The 17,733-nt window shown below is 50.1% G+C and overlaps 1 protein-coding gene across 19 annotated transcripts in view; it reads right to left on the bottom strand.

The window, feature by feature from the left end:
• The window catches only part of ZNF185 (zinc finger protein 185 with LIM domain), a 65,923-nt gene that overhangs the window by 34,661 nt on the left and 13,529 nt on the right, over positions 1 to 17,733 (bottom strand). For 13 of the 19 annotated variants that reach the window (XM_070067411.1, XM_070067413.1, XM_070067417.1 and 10 more), the window contains exons 4-13: positions 17,427 to 17,492; positions 15,618 to 15,656; positions 15,425 to 15,502; positions 14,746 to 14,835; positions 13,887 to 13,973; positions 13,141 to 13,224; positions 12,800 to 12,841; positions 10,819 to 10,902; positions 3,772 to 3,858; positions 646 to 744 (exon numbers count right to left, since the gene is read on the bottom strand). In XM_070067411.1, the coding sequence (XP_069923512.1) occupies positions 646 to 744; positions 3,772 to 3,858; positions 10,819 to 10,902; positions 12,800 to 12,841; positions 13,141 to 13,224; positions 13,887 to 13,973; positions 14,746 to 14,835; positions 15,425 to 15,502; positions 15,618 to 15,656; positions 17,427 to 17,492 (756 nt within the window). The remainder of the gene's footprint in view (positions 1 to 645; positions 745 to 3,771; positions 3,859 to 10,818; positions 10,903 to 12,799; positions 12,842 to 13,140; positions 13,225 to 13,886; positions 13,974 to 14,745; positions 14,836 to 15,424; positions 15,503 to 15,617; positions 15,657 to 17,426; positions 17,493 to 17,733) is intronic. The other 6 variants (XM_070067414.1, XM_070067400.1, XM_070067402.1 and 3 more) reach the window with 4 other exon arrangements.

The following is a 17,733-nucleotide window of genomic DNA, read 5'->3' as shown; positions in this document are numbered from 1 at the left end:
CTTCTCCCTGACGGGTCCACTGGTTCATTCTCCCAATGCCTGCAACATCCTGGGCTGCACCAGGCAGAAGCCAGGATCTCGGAACTCAATCTAGGTCTCTCATGTGGGTGGCAGACACCCAAGTACTTGAGCCATCACCTGCTGCTTTCCCAGGTTGTGCATTAGCAGGAAGCTGAAATCAGGAATGCAGCTAGGGCTCGAACCCAGGTGTGGGTTCTTACTCATTACTGGCTAAGAGATTCCAATTCTTCTCTGGCTTTGCTGTGTCCTGGCCATTGGCAGCACTGTTATGTCCTGGAGTAAAAGTACAATGAGTGTAGCAGATTCAGGTCAATGGAAGAAACCAGTGTGGGGCAAGGGCTGGGGTGGGGGTAGCCTGGCCTAGTATTTGGTTCTGCTCTGCAACTGACTCCTGAATGATCTTGGCATGGGCTTCTGTTCTACAGGCCTCATTAATTCATTCTTTCAACAGATAGGCATTGAAGATTTGCACTACCAGAGGCACTTGGGATTACAGCAGGAACAGGACATTCCTGGTGTCAACTCCAGCCCTTGACCCTGAACCAGTAGCCACAGAAGCCTTTCAGCTGGGTGCATATGGCCCCTGAATTCTGGGGATGACACATGCTCCCTGCACTGACTTACCTCTCAGAGTCTGTGTCAGGGCCCTTGAAGTCCTCCTCACCAGCCAAGTTTCTTTTGAGCTCCCTGGGATGTGGGGTCCTCTTGTCACCTAGAGAGGGCCTACGGAGGAAACAAGCATAAGTTAAGCACACAATAGCCACCCATGCTTAGGCAGGGGCAGTTACATCATCCTCTTATGCCAGCTGACTCTAAGGAGCTTAAAACCTACCATTGACGGATTGGCTCATTTATAAAACCTTATTACGAATGGCTGTTGTTGACTGAAGGGTTCTCATGACTTCACATGCTTTATCTTTCCACACTGAACCCATGACACGGGCACTGTTGTCATCTATGCCCACCAGACAAGCAAAACAGGGAACAGAGAGTGTGAGTGAGAAAGAGCTAGGATTGATTTCCCAGGCAATCTGACTTCAGAGTTCTGGACTATATTCTGTCAGAGTGTACGACTGAGCCTACTGTCCTAGTTCAACCATTTTTCTGTTCTCTTTGAGGTTATGAGGGGGTTCCACGTTCTCCAATACAACAGAAACAGTCATGTCATTATCTCAGCCCACCTCCTTGCCACCTCTCCTTCCTTGTCCCAGTGACACCACTTCCCACCTCCCTGGATGCACATTCTTGGTCCCCTTGCCTTTTCATTCAGCAAGTACTAAGTATGTCTATCAATACCCCCTGCTCCCATGCCCCTTGTCCTCACGAGTGTAGTGGGTTATTGGGCAAAAGCTACAAGGTTAGGGCCGGCACTGTGGCATAGCGGGTGAAGCCGCCACCTGCAGTGCCGCATCCCATATGGGTGCCAGTTCGAGTCCCAGCTGCTCCACTTCCAATCCAGCTCTTTGCTATGGCCTGGGAAAGCAGCAGAAGATGGCCCAAGTCCTTGGGCCACTGCACCCACGTGGGAGACTCGATAGAAGCTCCTGGCTCCTGGCTTTGGATAGGTGCAGCTCCGGCCGTTGCGGCCATCTAGGGAGTAAACCAGCAGATGGAAGACCTCTCTCTCTGCCTCTCCTCTTTCTGTGTAACTCTGACTTTCAAGTAAATAATAAACAAATCTTAAAAAAAAAAAAAAAAAGGTGCAAGGTAGGAGTCAGGTAGGCTGGATGGGCCTGCCTGCTCTCGACCCGGAGCAAGTTAATTAACCATTCAGGCTCTCGGTTTCTTCAGCAGTCACCTGGATCTCTATCTGAGTGCTGCCAGGCTGTCTGGGACACTATGGGGCTTGGTGAATCCTGGCTTTCCTTCTTTCTTCCTTCTTCCACTTGATGCTCCAGTTGAAAAGTATCTGTAGGGTGTTTGCTAGAGGATCTTTTTTTTAAAAAAAATTATTTATTTATTTACTTGAAAGGCAGAGCTACAGAGAAGCACAGGCACAGAGAGAGAAGTCTTCCTTCTGCTGGTTCACTCCCCAAATGGCAGCAATGGATGGAGCTGCGCTGATCTGAAGCCAGGAGCCAGGAGCTTCTTCCGGGTCTCCCACGTGGTGCAGGGACCTAAGGACTTGAGCCATCTTCTACTGCTTTTCCAGGTCACAGCACAGAGCTGGATTGGAAGTGGAGCATCCAAGACTCGAACTGGCGCCCATATGGGATGCTGGCACTGCAGGCAGCAGTTTTACCCACTACGCCATAGCACCAGCCCTCTAGAGGATCTTAATGGGCTGTTGTAGCCTTGCCACCCCAGACAAGGTACAAGAGGCCCGGTGGACTATGGAGGTTGGGGAGACAGCAGAGACCTCTGCTATGACAGAGGCATCCTTGCTTCTGTTTGCATCTCTCAGGATCACTGCTCATTTTTCTGACACTGATCATCTTAGAGAAACCAAGGAAGCAGCTTCCCATGTTGCTTTATTAAAAAATTATACTGGGTGATTCTAGATTATTCCAGCAGCAGACTCTTGCACTCATATTTTGGGGCAATTTTCATGCTTGGGTGCAGAGACTGTAGGGAGCACTGAGCTGCAACCCCTGCTGTCTATGTACCCATAGTCCTTTGGTTAGACAGATCTATGGATAAATGGACGATTGTGAGGTGGAGAAGAAACACAAGGGAGAAAGGTACCTTAGAGGAAAGGGCATTTGAGGTGAGACCAAACAATGCAGAGTGGGTGCACATGGAGGGAGAGTCTAAGACTAGGAGGGGACCAGTTTGTGGAAGTTTCATCTGACAAGGTGGTGAGTTTGGACTGCACAGTGTAGTTAAGTGGGTGAGGAAAATGACATGGTTCTTCACAATGACTCCTGCCTCCCAGGCAGATGCATGGAGGTCAATGTGAGGATGGTACAACAGGAAAAGGCTGCAGACAGCTGGGGAGGTGATGGTGGAGGCCCACACCTAGGGAGGGCAGTAGGGTTAAAAACATCTCTAATAGGAAGTGGGCAGTGGAGAAAGTAGGGCTCAAGAAGGACAGGAAAGGAACCTAGAGATCCCCAGGACTCATCTTGGATGTCACTTCCTCTGCTCAGAGCTCCCCTAGCTTCAGTTCCAGCTTTCCTAGGCTCCAGGCCCAACCTTCAGTCCTAACTCCCTGTTCCCTGCCTAGATCCCAGACTCGATAGCATTGTGAGCCCTTGTTCCCCACTGCCCAGGGCAGCAGATGGGCCTGTCCCACTTTCTGCTGGTCGTGGTCCCCCATCCCTCCTGATCTCCAGAATCGGGCATGGTGGCATTGTTACTGTGGGGTGACCCAAGGATCCAACTCTGTGCCTAGTGGGCCCCATCACATAGGCAGGACAATGTTCCAGTGGCCTCAGGTGGCTCCGGATAACTGCTGTCCCCACCCAGTGCAGGTGGCCAGTCGTGGCTTCAGGAATGAATAGGGCTGAGCTGTCACATCTGGGAGCTCCTGGCATATGGTGCAGTCAACACAGAGGGCTGACCTCACACTCATGTCTGTGTCTGCCTCTCCCTCCCCCATGAGACAATCAGACATTCCAGCCTATGGTGGGTGGTGGCCACCACTAGATCTCCAGGACCAGGCCTGCCTCTCACAGCCCAAGCACTAGCTCCATAACAGAGGCAGAGAACTCAGGTAGCTCATGACTTCCACCCACCTGTTGGCCCTACAATGGCAGAACCAGCCCCCAGGCTGTGGAGGGAGCCAGGACAGCAGCAGGATCCCCATACCTCATGTCTTCCAGGTCTGGGGCCACCAAGCGGAGTCCTGGCCTGGGTGTCATGATCTGCAGGCGGACAGTCTCCTCACCCCTCGAACTGCAGGCCAGAGGAGAAACGCAGGAGGTGCTGGTGAGAAAAGTGTCGTCCTTCCCCATCACCTGCTCCCCCTGACACACACATCATTTTTTTCTCATTTCTTCCTTGGCCTGGAGCCTTCTTGATGTTGCTGAACTCAGACAAAAGTGAGTAAAGAGCTCCTTCACCAGACCCCCAGTCCCAACTTGAACCCAGCCCTGCCTCAGACACATCAAAGAGGCTTCTGGGTAGAAATGGGATCTCCCAACCCTGATGTCCTATCTGTTGCTGTCACCCATGGGATTGTCCCCATATCTATGTATGAGTTCATGGGCTGATGGGGACTCATGGGTATGAGATGCCAAGGAAACCAACAGACCAAATTTGGAGGGGATGTGCCCAGGTGCCCATGAACTGGAGCTTATGGAGAGGGAGACCAACTCAGTCCTCCAAAGAAGGCCACTCAGAACTAAGTCTGATGTACTCTCTGGCCCCACTGCAGGTCCTGACACCAGTCAGGGTTGGCCAAAGCACTGGCAAGGGCTGAAGAGAAAGTAGAGCTCCCACACCAGACCTTCCCAGGTCCATGGAGTGAGGCTTAAGTTCCCCTTCAAAAAACATCCCAATTCACACCATAAGCACTCTCTGCCCTGGTCGGGGGAAGCCATGGTGTTTGACACAATGTGACTGGTGCTTTGAGAAAACCATTCAGCAGTCCCAAGAGGAGGAAGGATTGATGGGGCAAGGGTGAAAGTGGGGAAGCTGGCCTTGGAGTTGACTTTGGTGTGTGGCTCCAACCTAGACCAGGAACCTCTGTTCTTCTACCTCCATCCTGGGAAACACTGCCAGCAACAGGGCCTTTCCCCACCATGAAAGCCAGGAGGGGCTTTCATTCTTCCCATCGTTTCTTGTGATAACGATGATGACATTGGTATTGATTATAATGTCATTTATCACATCATAAAGTCCCTAACCTCTGGTCCTACTATGCCTCATTTAAAGCATGTGGTGCCAGGACAGGCGAGTATGAGTAAGATATCCTGGTTATCTAAGGGAGGCAAATGAACAAATTTTCAAGTCTCTGAGACTCTGCCCAAGCTGGTGCCCCTCCTTTACTTCCTTCTTCTTCCTTTGTCTTCCCCCTGAACAATCCTCTTCTTAGAGACCCAGCTTGAATGGCACCTATTCCAGAGGGGTCTGGAGTTGGGCTGGGTCTTCTCAAAAGCTATAACACATTGAAATCTAAACCCCTGAGTTCTGTGACAGATGTCATCAAAGTAAGACAAAGTCAAATTCAGTAAAGTGGGTGCTCTTCCAGAGACAGGTGTCCTTGCAAGAGGAGATAAATTTGCACACAGACACTCAGAAGAAAGACAGTCATGTGACGACAAAGGTGAGATTGGAGTAATACAGCCACAAGCCACAGTAACACTGAGGATTTTCAGGAACAAAAATAAGAAATGCATGTGATAGATTTTCCCTCAGAGGCTTTGGAGGGACCACAGCCCTGTCAACATCTTGGTCTTGGACTTGCAGATTCTAGAATTGTGAAAGAATAAATACTGCTGCTTTAAGAAACCCAGTTTCTGCTACCTTATTATAGCACCAGAAAACAAATATAAAGAATCTCAGAGAACTTCATGGAGGAGTGTGCATGTAACCTAGCAGTTAACATGCTCGTCTAACATGTCAAAGTGCCTGAGTTCAAGTCCTGGCTCCATCTCCTCACTCCAGCTTACTACCAGTGCAGACCCTGGGAGGCAGTGGTTATGGCTCAAATGAGTGATCCTGGCCCAGCACTGAACAACACAGGCACTTGGGGAGTGAACCAGCAGGTAGGAGCACTTTCTGTCTCTTAAATAAATAAAAAAATTTTTAAAAGACTGAAAGAAAAGATGTCAATCGAAAATGGATATTATGAAAAAAAAACATACATAGGTTTCAAATTTGGGGCACAAAAATAAAATCATCTTCTAATTCCATTTTCCATAAACTTTTTGAAGTTCCCTTGTATTAATTCTAAGAATCCTTCCAGCCTGTCCTTCCCAGTAACCTCTCTTCCAACTCCACCACATCCAAAAGCCTTCAACCATAGTTAAGTGTAGTCTAATTTAAGGTTCTCAGCTGTTCTCAGAGGAACACAGAGGAAAGACAGAACACTGATGTTCATCAGTGATTAACACTGATGAACACTGTGTTCTGAACACAGATCTGGATGTTTTCTGAATCCAGAGGCCCAGAAACACTGATCATCAAACGTCCAATGTGGCCCCAGTCATCTGTGGGAATGCAAGTGATGAAAGAGGGGAGCCTGGGGTAGGAGGGGATGCCTTCTATTCACTGCTCTTAGTCGCATTTCCCTAAAATACCAGTAGATGGCAATATTGGTCTCTCCTTGCATTTGAAGAACGGCCTGCAACAAAGCAAGCCTATAACCAGGAAGGCCCCACGATATCAGTGCCTAGGACAGTGCCAAGTACCTGCTATGCATTACCCTACTTAGTATTCAGGACAGCCTTGCAAAGTGGTTGTTACTGTTCACCCTACTTTACACAGAAAGACTAAGAGACTGCTCAAGATCACACAGCCAGTATAGGGCAAAGCCAGGATTTTGTCTGACGTCAGAAGCTGTGGTCTTAGTCATGGCTCCCCAGCTACCATAAAGCCAGCCTGCAAGCCGAGGGCCTGGCCAAGGACCAGGACCCAGGAGGCCCTTCCCTGGTCTTATGAGGCAGAGAACTAAGAACAAGGGGTGCTTACGCAGGGTCAGTTTTTGCAAGAGGGTACCTCAATTTGCAGGGTGTGTGGGAGCTAGTTAGGAGGAGCTGCCCTTTGGGCTATAGTGAAGACAGACAAGGCATAACCAGGACTGGGGAGGGACAGAGCTATGATATTCTCCTCTCCCACTCTGCCACAAAGTAGCCTTTCCTGGAGGAGCTAGAGGCTGGGTTGAGTTACTCACACAGCTTCTCACACAGCCGGGGAGACAGGAGATGAGTGGGGAGGTATTGATGGTGGCTACCTGGCCCAGTGCAACACCTGATGGCTTGTAGAAAAACGCTCCTCATGGCCGGCGCCATGGCTCACTAGGCTAATCCTCTGCCTGTGGCACCGGCACCCCGGGTTCTAGTCCCGGTCGGGGCACCAGATTCTGTCCCAGTTGCTCCTCTTCCAGTCCAGCTCTCTGCTGTGGCCCAGGAAGGCAGTGGAGGATGGCCCAAGTCCTGCACCCGCATGGGAGACCAGGAGGAAGCACCTGACTGCTGGCTTCGGATCGGCGCAGTGCCGGCCGTAGCAGCCATTTTGGGGGGTGAACCAAGGGAAGGAAGACCTTTCTCTCTCTCTCTTTCTCTCTGTCTAACTCTGCCTTTCGAAAAAAAGAAGAAAGAAAGAAGAAAGAAGAAAGAAGAAAGAAAGAAAGAAAGAAAGAAAGAAAGAAAGAAAGGAGAGAGAAAGAGAGAGAGAAAGAACGAAAGAATGAAAGAACGAAAGAACGAAAGAACGAAAGAACGAAAGAACGAAAGAACGAAAGAAAGAAAGAAAGAAAGAAAAAAGGAAAACGCTCCTCAGGACCAGGGTTAGCCAGAAATCACCTAGAAGCTACCTGGGTGGATTCCATATATTTTGTGACTGCAGAATCTGAAGAAGCAAAAACTATCTAACGCATCAAATTCAGCCTCTTACTAGGAACGTGGATCCCTGTCTCCAGCTTTCCTCACTATCCCCTGTTGTACACTTCTGGAAAGGAAGGGCTCATGTAATTCTAGTGTCTAGAGTGTTCCATAAGCTAGCCCTACTTCCATTTCTTAGAGCCAAATAGGCAAGATGATTTTGCTCCCTCTCCTCATAGCAGCTCTTTAAAGATCCCAAGATGGTAGCCATGGCCCTCATGTTTGTTCTTTTCCAGGCGGAGTACCCTGGGCTGTTCATCTCTTCCCCAATCCCCAAATTTTGGAGTGCCTTGATAACATAGGCAGTGTTTACTTTTCCCTTCTCTCTCACTGCTGCTGGTGGTTCCAACCAATTACAGACCATTTACATTTGCTCTTTCAAGTGCCCAGAGCCATGTATCTACAGACTATGGCTCTACAGGCAAGCCTCTCATGGCCTGAGCCAAACACCACATCATCCCAAGTCCCCAGTTCTCTGCCTTCCTGGCCACTCAATTGCTCTAGGCTGTCATTTTCAAGTCTCTGCCTTGCTCAGCTCCTGCTATGGGTTGAACTATGTCTTCTCCACCCCTTGCCCAACTAGTATGTTGAACTTTAACCCCTAGTACCAGAGAGTGAGCGCATTTGGAAGCAGGTTGCTTGCCAGAGGTGATCAAGTTCAAGTGAGGTCATTAAGGTGGGCCCTAAGCCAGTGTGACTGGCGTCATCATCACACACAAGGGACATGAGGGCTGGGAGACACACATACAGGGAAGCCAATGTGCACAGATCCCTAGAGAAGATGGTGGCTGCCCTGGAACACATTCTTCCCTCATTTCCCACATGAGGAACTTTGGCCTCAGGCCTTTGGCCTCCAAAAGAGGCAGAAAATAACATTTGTGTTTTTTTTGAACCATCCAATTTGTGGTATAGTCATTCCTCAAAATCTACAGGATATTGGTTCCAAGACACCTCCCTCCTCCACAATGGATATCAATATCTTTGGATGCTCAAGTCCCTTATATTGAATGCTATAGCATTTGCATAGTATCCACACACATCTCCCATGTTCTCTAAGTCATTGCCAGATGACTTATAATACCTAATACAATACAAATGCTGTTGGGACCGGCACTGTGGCATAGCAGGTTAAGCCTCTGCCTGCAGCATCGGCATCCCATATGGGCACTGGTTCATGTCCCAGCTGCTCCTCTTCTGACCCAGCTCCATGCTAGTGGCCTGGGAAAGCAGAGGAAAATGGCTAAAGTGCTTGGGCCCCTGCACCCACATGGGAGACCCGTAAGAAGCTCCTGGCTCCTGGCTTCGTATCAGCTCAGCTCCAGCCATTCTGGCTGTTTGTGGAGTGAACCAGCATATGGAAGATCTCTCTCTGTCTCTGTCTCTGTCACACTCTCTCTTTCTCCCTCTCTTGCTCTCTGTAACTTATCAAGTAAATAAAAAAAACTTAAAAAAAATACAAACACTATGTAAATAGCTATTACACTGTCTCATCTAGAGGATTATGACAAGAAAAAAAGTTTGAATGTTCAGTACAGATGCAATTTTTCCCCAATATTTTTTATCCACAGTTGATTGAATCTGCAGATATGGGAACCTATAGATACAGAGGGCTGAATGTACTTTGTCATGGCAGCCACCTTGCTGTGACAGCCAGATGATGTGTATTAAATAGTCACAGGAATTTTCTGGAATAAATGTTAAATGCCTCTTAAATACAAAATAAAGCATAACATAATTCTCCTCCTACATTATCACTTCAAAAGTATTTGAAACCATTTGTGGCAATTTTTTTCAAAAGATAAACAAGGTGCAATGAAAGATATACACCGTGTCTCTGAAAATGTATATGCTGAAATGCTAATCCCTAGAGCCTCAGAATGTTACTGAATTTGGAGATAGGGCTTTTAAAGAGGTGATTTAGTTAAAATAGGGTCCTTAATCCAATGTGACTGATGTCCTTCTGAGAAAAGAAGATCAATGCACAGACACACTCTCAGGGAAGACTCTGTGAGGATACAAGGACAGGAGGCCATCTACAAACCAAGTAGAGTCCTCAGGAGAAGCCAACTCCACCCACACTATCATCTCGGACTTCCAACCTCCAGAACTGGGAGTCAGTGCATTGCTTTTGTTGATGCCTTGCCCCCATATTGCAACCATCACCAAGTCCCCTAGATATTGTCTTGTAAGGAGCTCTCAAATCTTCCTCTCCACATCTTCAAAGGTTCTTATAGACAAAAGTTCCCATGGAGAGAGTCAGACAAACAGAGGATCAAGAGGATGGGGTGACAGGTCTACAGATGGTTGTGGAACCCAAACTGGGGAGAAGAGTTAGAGGTTGCAATGACATTAGGAGAGTCAGGACAGCCCCTGGAGTTCAGGAAATGACCTTTAGGGGCAGGTACTCTGCCCTTCTGGCCTCACTGGTTTTCCAACAGTGTCACAGAAGTGTAGCTCTCAGCAGTCACAGGTTTAGCCAAAGCTATCAATGCAGGCAGGTGCTTTAAACATCATCAACGAGGGCTATAATACTATCTGCCAGACTTAGCATCATTCAGCACCGATTGCAAGGAAGTATTGATTGTTTTTCATCCCACAGAAAAGAGAGCATCATTATCTTCCTGGATACCCTGGGGTTGGAAATCAGGGTGAAATTAGGGTCCCGTCTAGAGTGAGATCAGCGTGCTCAGCCTGTCCCTGGCCTGTCACCTCACTGTCAGACTCTCCCCAGCTGGCAGGCCGTGCTAACAGCTTACAGACCAGAGCCAGGTGACAATACCCACCTAGGCTCCTGGCTCCCCATAGGCTGGTCACACTCAGTGTGCTCTCGATCTAAATCACTCGAGACACTTTGGTCCTGCCTCCATCCACATGGTAAAGAAGACAGTTGCACTGGGGATCCAGAGCCTCCTTCCCAGGCAGGTTGAACTTGGCCAACTTACAGGGGTGCCATCAACAAGGCTACCCAATGGCAAGTGACATTGTGGCAGCTGGTCCACTCCAACTGCAAGGTTGGTAATTTTTCTCAGGGTGTTGTGCTGCCACCAGGCTCAGTGGTGCAAGGGTTAAGGTGACTCAGATAAGTACTAAGTAGATAAGAGCCAAGTACACTCTTCCTGGAGGCCAGGCTGTTTTGCTCCTTTCAGCCCTGGGACATTCAGCAAGATGGGCCTTACTGATTGTTATGCCTCATCCTGTCACCAGGTACAGGAGGACACGGACCCTGAGGGCCAACTGGGAGATGGTCTGACAGTGACACAGTGGCAGGTCTGGCAGTACCAGCCCCAGGCAGAGATGAGCGGTTGATTACCTGCTCAAGCCAGGAAACGGTCTTGCCATTGCGGATGGCCCCTGGCTCTTCTCAGAAGGCCCGTCCTCATCCACCACCTCAATCCTGTGGACAAGAAGAGAAACGGCCCAAGTAGTCTTCTTTGCTGCCCAAGAGTGTGCTGGCCTTTGAAGGATGTGTTTTCAGTGGTGACTAACTGCCCCAGCACTTCAAGGCCAGGTCAGGAAGGTGACCCAGGCTGGGGAATCGGAAACTACAGCTCAGGATAAGCACAGCATACTGGGTTGAATGGAGTCCCCCCCAATTTAATGTCCCCAGGGAATCTGTGACTGTGACCTTATTTAGAAATATAGCAGTGCCTCTTATTTGTGGTTTGGCTTTCTGTGGTTTCAGTTACCTGTGGTCAACCATGGTCCAAAAATATTAAACGGAAAATTCCAGGAATAAACAATTCCTAAGTTTTAAATTACAAGCCATTTTGAGGTGCATGATGAAATCTTTTGCCTCCTCACTCTCTCCCACCTGAGCCATGAATCATCCCTCTGTCCAGAGTGTCCACACTGTATGCTCTGACTACCTCTTATACACTGAGTAGCCTGTCCTACTGATCAGATCAGTTGTCACAGTTATCACAGTCATCCTTATTTTACCTAATAATGACCCAAAGTGCAGCAGTTGTGATGTAAAGGAGGTACCAGAACACAAAATAGTACCAGAGTCAATGTAGATAGCACGAAATCCTATATATGCACACATCATCCATGATTATACTGGGAGTCTTGGAATGTATCCCCTGAGGACAAGGGGAGATTACTGTAGGGTCTTTGCACATGTAATTAAAGTAAGGTGACATCCTACTGAATTAAGGTGGGTCCTAAATCCCACAGCTGGCATCATTCTAAGAAGAAGGAATCTGGACAGAAACACACAGTGAAAAGAAGTCCATGTGAAGACAAAGGCACAGATGCAATAATGCAGGTACAAGCCAAGGAATTCCAAAGGCTGTCAGCATTGATCAGAAGCTAGGAGAGAGGCATGGGACAGTTTCTCCATTGGGAGCTCCAGAAGGAACCAACCCTGTCAACACCTTGATCTTAGACTTCTGCTCTCCAGAACTTGGAGAACATCCATTTCTGGTATTTAAGCCACCTACTTTGTGTTACCTTGTTACAGCAGCCACAGGAACCTAACACAGCCAGTAAGAACACACCATACTTTGTCTCTTCCTTTGTTTTTCCACCAGCCCTCAGTCACTGTATTCCAGTCAGCCTTTCTGGTCTTCCATTGAGGTAGTCCCACCTCCAGATCTTTCCATTGGCTGGGCCTTCTGCCTGGAACATTTGGTTCTTCCTTGCTTTTCAGACCTCAGCTTGTTATGCCACTTCATCATGGAGAACTCTGTCCACCCCAACGAATGGTCCCTAAATTCAGCTCTCTAGAAGTTGCCTCTGTGCTCTTCCCCCAATATTTTCCTCAACTAATAACATCCCTTCCTCACTTGGCTGGAGTGTCCTGACATCCTGATCATTCCCTTTTGAACTCTGTTCATTATTTAGGACCCATTTATAATGCCACAATCAACTCCCAAAGGAATTTGTCATCATGGCCCTGGTCCTGATCCTAAGTGAGAGCAGAGAGGAGGTAAGAGGCAGGAGGATACTTGCTGGGGCCAAGGAGACTAACCCTGGATTCTTCCCAGCTGATAAAAGGAAAGAGAACTCCCAAGACAAGTCTTTGGAACAGCCTGTCCCTGGCGGAACAGAAGGAGGGGTAGAAAAACAATTCTTTTGTGTCTCAGGAGCTGCTGCTGTTTCACAGTCTTGTTAGCACTTGACAAATAGAAGCATTGGGCTGCATGCCACCAGAGGCACCCACGTGCTCACCTGGCCTGCAGACAGCAGCTCCATCCTCCCCTCCCCTCTTATACAGTGCCCACGTTATCCCCTTGTTGATGAGAGGCCTTCTTCCTTGCCAGCAATAGAATTCCCTTGATGACACTTACCTCTTCGCAATAAATGGGGCCTGTGTCTCCTGGGTAGGACTGCTGGAAAGGAAGCAGAATGGTGACATATTGGGCAGAGCCTGTGGACAAATGGCATCCTGACTGTGGTGCCCCAGAAAGTACCAGGCCTCTCTTCCATCTCTAGCACCCTGCCTGCCCTAGTGGCAGTAGTGAGACCTCTGTTTTCTAAAAGGTGTATGTGAGACTCCAAGAAGGTATGGCTGGGAAGGCCACTGGGAGTGGTCTTTCAACCCATGTTTTCACCAGCCAGAAGAAGGCTGGAGTCCTGAGGAGAGGGCAACTATCCCAGAACATGCCAAGCCCCCTGCCATATACCTTACCCAGTGCTCTTCTTGGCAGCTGACAGGACGTAAGAGTGCTCCCGAGGGGCCGTCTTCCTCACCACACTACTGGCAGCCTCTGATCTGGGGTGACACAAGATGGGGGCTAGTGATGGGTGGCAAGCTAGACGTGGGCAGCCAACCTAGCCAAGCATATACTAAAGATGACTCAGCATCATCCCAGGCAGGCACAGGAGAGAAGTCAGGTTTTCACCTTTTCCAAGGGTTATTCAAGAGAAAGGTAGAAACCGAGAGAAGGGCAGTGTGGGATGGCCCTGGCCGTGCCCCGGACACCCCTGTGTTGGTTCACTCATCTTGCCAACCCAGGAAAGTAGGTGCTAGCATCTCGATGCGTTACAGATGGGGAACATCTGTGACTTGCCCAAGAACACACACGTGGCCCATGGCAGGGTAGGCATTGAATGCCAGGCAGCTCCAGAGCTCCTGATTCTTTGACTTGTACACCCAAGTGTGGGAACTGGTGCCACCGTGGGATCTCCTTTCAGGAGGCTTCCAGAGCCAAAGATGGGGCAGCAGATGCTGGGAGTGCAGGCAGCCTAAGCACAGGAAGGACAGGCTAGATGCTGCCCCAGCCCCCTTGGTAAAGGGTAGCAGAGAGGCAAAGGGTGACAGATGACAACTACATCTGTGACAGTTTAAGGAGCTTTGTTTGCTGAGGAGGGGGAAGAGGGTGGGAAGGCAGAGTCCCCCTCCTGCCCATGGGGATGCCCAGAGGGTCCTCTTACCTCCGCTTCTGCTCATCTGAAGAGAAAGGTGCCTCCTCTTCCTCGGCAGCCCCTGAGGTTGAGCTGCGCCTAACATTGTAGGGTGCCCTGGGGGAGGGGGTGAGGCAGTTGTGACTCATCTTCCCCACCTCCCTATGGTTCCTGTCCCAGGTTGCCTCCTCAGCAGCTTGACTTCCCAACTTTTACCACCAGCACCATACACTGGTGTTGCTCCATTGAGAGCCAGCTCTCTCGTCTCTCCCTGTTGCAATCCCACTGCCCAGAAGTGCCAGCTGCTCCAGGTCATAGATGATGCAGGACAAACAATACGAAGGTGCAGCACACTTGGGACCCGCAGGTACATCTCATGTTTGTGTCCAAAGTCCCCCCTCCCTGGGAATGTAGTAGGAGGGGCTTTGAGAAGGACCCCAAGGGGTGCTCCATGGGCAACCTCAAAGGTTTCTTATCTAAGAAGCAGCTCAGATTTAGGCACAAACTGCCATCCTAACAGGCTACCAGGGCCCACAGCATGCAGAGAGCCTGAGACCAAGAGGGCTCAAGGGTAGGCCTTTGAAACAGACAGAGGCACTACCCTGTGGCCAAGACTCACTGACCTTTCCTCCAGACCTGTGGGGCTGCTTCTACAAGCTCCTTGCAGTCCCTCAGGTCAGAAGGGTAATGTGCATGGCCACTCAATTTTTTCTGGGACTTGTCATGCTCTGGTGGACTTCAGGCTACAGCTGCAACTGATAGGGATGTCAGGCCAGTGCTCTCCTTGGCCTGTGCTGGAACGTAAGTGGCCAGCTGCTCGCAGTGGGCTCAGTTTTGGACTTGTTCCTTGAAGGAAGGAATGGAACTGGGGCCTCAATGGCATACTCACAGCTTCTTGTAATCCTCGGTGGTCATCTTATAGCCAGAGGAAGGAGTGCGGGCAGAGCCAGTGGTAGCTCCTCTCACCAAACCGGCGGCACTGCAGAGGCAAGCAGTTTCCATGGACCCACCCACAGGCCCCATCTTTCTTCTGGATTTACCGGCACAGTCACAGCCTCTTTTCTCTTTGCTTTCAACCCTGCTCCACACTCCAATCGTAAAGCAGCCCCAGCTGAGCCCCATGCAAAAAGCCTGGTGGGCTCTCATCTGTGTCTTGTCTTCTCTTCTCCCAGTCCCTTTGACCTTTTTGTTCTGATGGATCCCCAGGTTCAGCCTGATGCCAAAGTGTTTGCACAATATACTACCTCAGCCTGCTGGGAAGAAGTTGGACTACAACACACAGTTCAATGCCATCAGCAAATCGAGGGTGTCACCTGCCAGACTAGGAGGACCCTGGGCCCAGGCCCTGCAAGGCTCCTCTCTGTCTCAGTGACCAGTACCAGGGGACTGGCCCCGGAACAATGGCACTGTTAGTGGTCCAGGGCCTCCAGGAGGCCCACACATCCACCTGAAAGCCTGCAGGCCTTGCTGTGCACCTGCATCCCACCCCATCCCATCTTCTCTGTACAGCCTGCAGTACACCCTCACACCTCTCCACTGCCTGGCTGGACAGCACCCACTAGACATACCTTTTCGGAGCTCCATTGGATTTGGGGAAGTGCTGCTGGGGCTGGGATGAGCTGTCTATGGGCTTCGTGAATACTCCCCTAAAAGAGACCCCAGAAGATGCTGTTGAGCTCCTGAGAGAGGCTGAAGGGCTGAGAAGTCAGGGGGTGGTCCTGGTGGACATGGAGAGGCAGACAGGGTCCTGTGGTCACTTACCGGATGATATAGCCAGTAGGCGCCCTTGTGTTTGGAAGCCTGCCAAGGGAAGAGGTGAGAAGTGAAGTCAGGCTGCATTGGAGGTCTCAGGCTGCATTGCTTTACTCTGCCCCCATTTATAGCAAAAGGGATTGGCTGATGGGTGTCCTAGTAAAGCAGAAGCAAGGGGAGCCAGTCACACCCATACCCTTAACCATGGTACTTGCCCTGCTCTGTTTTTCTTGTGCTCCCTGGGGGAAAGTGCCCATAGATGATTCCTCTGTGGCCAGGACTAGCATGGCCCTAACTTACAATAGGTATTCAAGAAGGTGTGGTCCATGGCTGGGCATTTGCTCCAGATGTGTCCCCTCCAAAGTCTGACTTCCTGCTGGCCTGGTGAGCCTTGTTGTTCTCCTGAGAGTGAGCTGTGTTCTCAGGGCTGAGCCAGCTCAGCCTGGAACATCTCTGGTCAGAGGCCATAGCAGGCAGAGGAAGCTTCAGGAGGGTCCAGCTGCTCTTCCTTTCCCACTCCTCTGGAACCTTTTTTCCTCTGACTCCTTGGATGTCCACATCACAAGTCTTGAAGGAAGTTTGAGAGCATATCTAAGCCTTGGTTAGTTAGCTAGATAGCATTAGGCTCCAGGATCAGGGACCTCCTTCTTGGCAACAGTGGAGGGGGTTCAAGGAGACCAAGCAAAGAGTTGATAGCGAGGAGTGGTCAGGGCTGTAAGTTTTAGGCTCAGGGGCAGGAGATAAGGGTAGCCTCAAGGAGTCTTCCTTAAAGTTGGGTGAGGTAACCAGGACTCACAACAGAGAGTCCCTCTGTCCAGCCATGGAAAGTCTTTGGGCTGGAGCAGTGGAGGTTGGGTCTAAGGGCAATGCAGAATCTCAGCTTTTTCCATCTCCACAGACTCTGTCCTTAACAGGGGATGGCCTTCTGGAGGTGGCAGAGTTGCAGGAATACTTGGAGCAAAAGATAATGTACTCCATTCTAGCACTATAAGCAGTCATGACTGAAATACCTGTGGATGGCAGAGGCTAAGCCCATGGCCTCTGGCTGGGCCCCCAGTTAGGCTTTATGTAGACTTCAAAGGAGTCCCACTCTGGCCCTGACTCGATGCCCCACGATGTGCTTTCCCAATGCATCTCAAAGCAAACCCTTGGGTGACAAGTGCATCCCCTCTCCCTTCCAGCTGCTGTCACTTCCTGTACTGTCACCTGCGAAGCCCTTGCACCACACCCACCACCAACGATCAATTGGAGCAAACTGGAAACCACAATTTCATGGCCCCCCTTTCCCTCAGGACGTGCTTTTGTTTAAGAGCCCCCTGGACACTGTTGCAGAAAAGTACTGAAATAAGAGAGGCCACATCCCCTTGGTCAGCTGTCAAATATGTCAAGCTGAACTTGGGGGACACTTGGAGCACCCTTGTGAGTCTTCCTGGCATGCTGATCATCAAGTGTACTTGGCAGTCAGGAGTCCTGCAGGAGGCAGTTACGTGGGACTCTCAAAACTGCCCACAGCACCTCAGTGTCCCTGTGGGGAGGTGGGAAGGGGGTTTCAGAATAACAGTCTTCCTTTCAATGACCATTTTGATGTCAATTGAAGCTGAAGCTGTGGAGGCCTAGCAGGGAAGTCAACTGTCCCCGTAGCCACGCAGCACAGCTAGCAGCCTGGACCTAGGGACTCCTAGACTCCCTTCCCTATCTTCCTGTACATTTGAAATGACTCATGGTAGACCCTCCATGCCCCTTCTCAGTGCAGCCTCCTCCCTGGCCTCCTGCTGCAGAAGAGTCCCTGGGCACCAGCCACTGGACATCACTTCTTACCTGGCCTTTGAGATCTCTCCAGCTGATGAAAAGGATGTGGCACGAGTCCGGCCCAATGGCAGTTCACTGAGGAAAACAGAGATTCCACAGGAGTGGCTCCCAGGCTCCCTACCACCTGTTTTATCCCATGGCCTCCATCCTATGGGCCACCTGTCAAGCCCCACCATTCCTGCCTCACCTTTCCCTTCCGTGGCTCACCTCCACAGGTGCATGAGCACACACAAGCAACTGTACTTGGCGACTTTCCCACCCTGGGACCTTGTTCTGGTCTTGTTCTCAGCTGGATTGCTTTGCCCCATGTTCTTCC

This window comes from Oryctolagus cuniculus, chromosome X, assembly GCF_964237555.1.
Source record: "Oryctolagus cuniculus chromosome X, mOryCun1.1, whole genome shotgun sequence".
Lineage (NCBI taxonomy): Eukaryota > Metazoa > Chordata > Mammalia > Lagomorpha > Leporidae > Oryctolagus > Oryctolagus cuniculus.
This window is presented reverse-complemented; position numbering and strand designations above follow the sequence as displayed.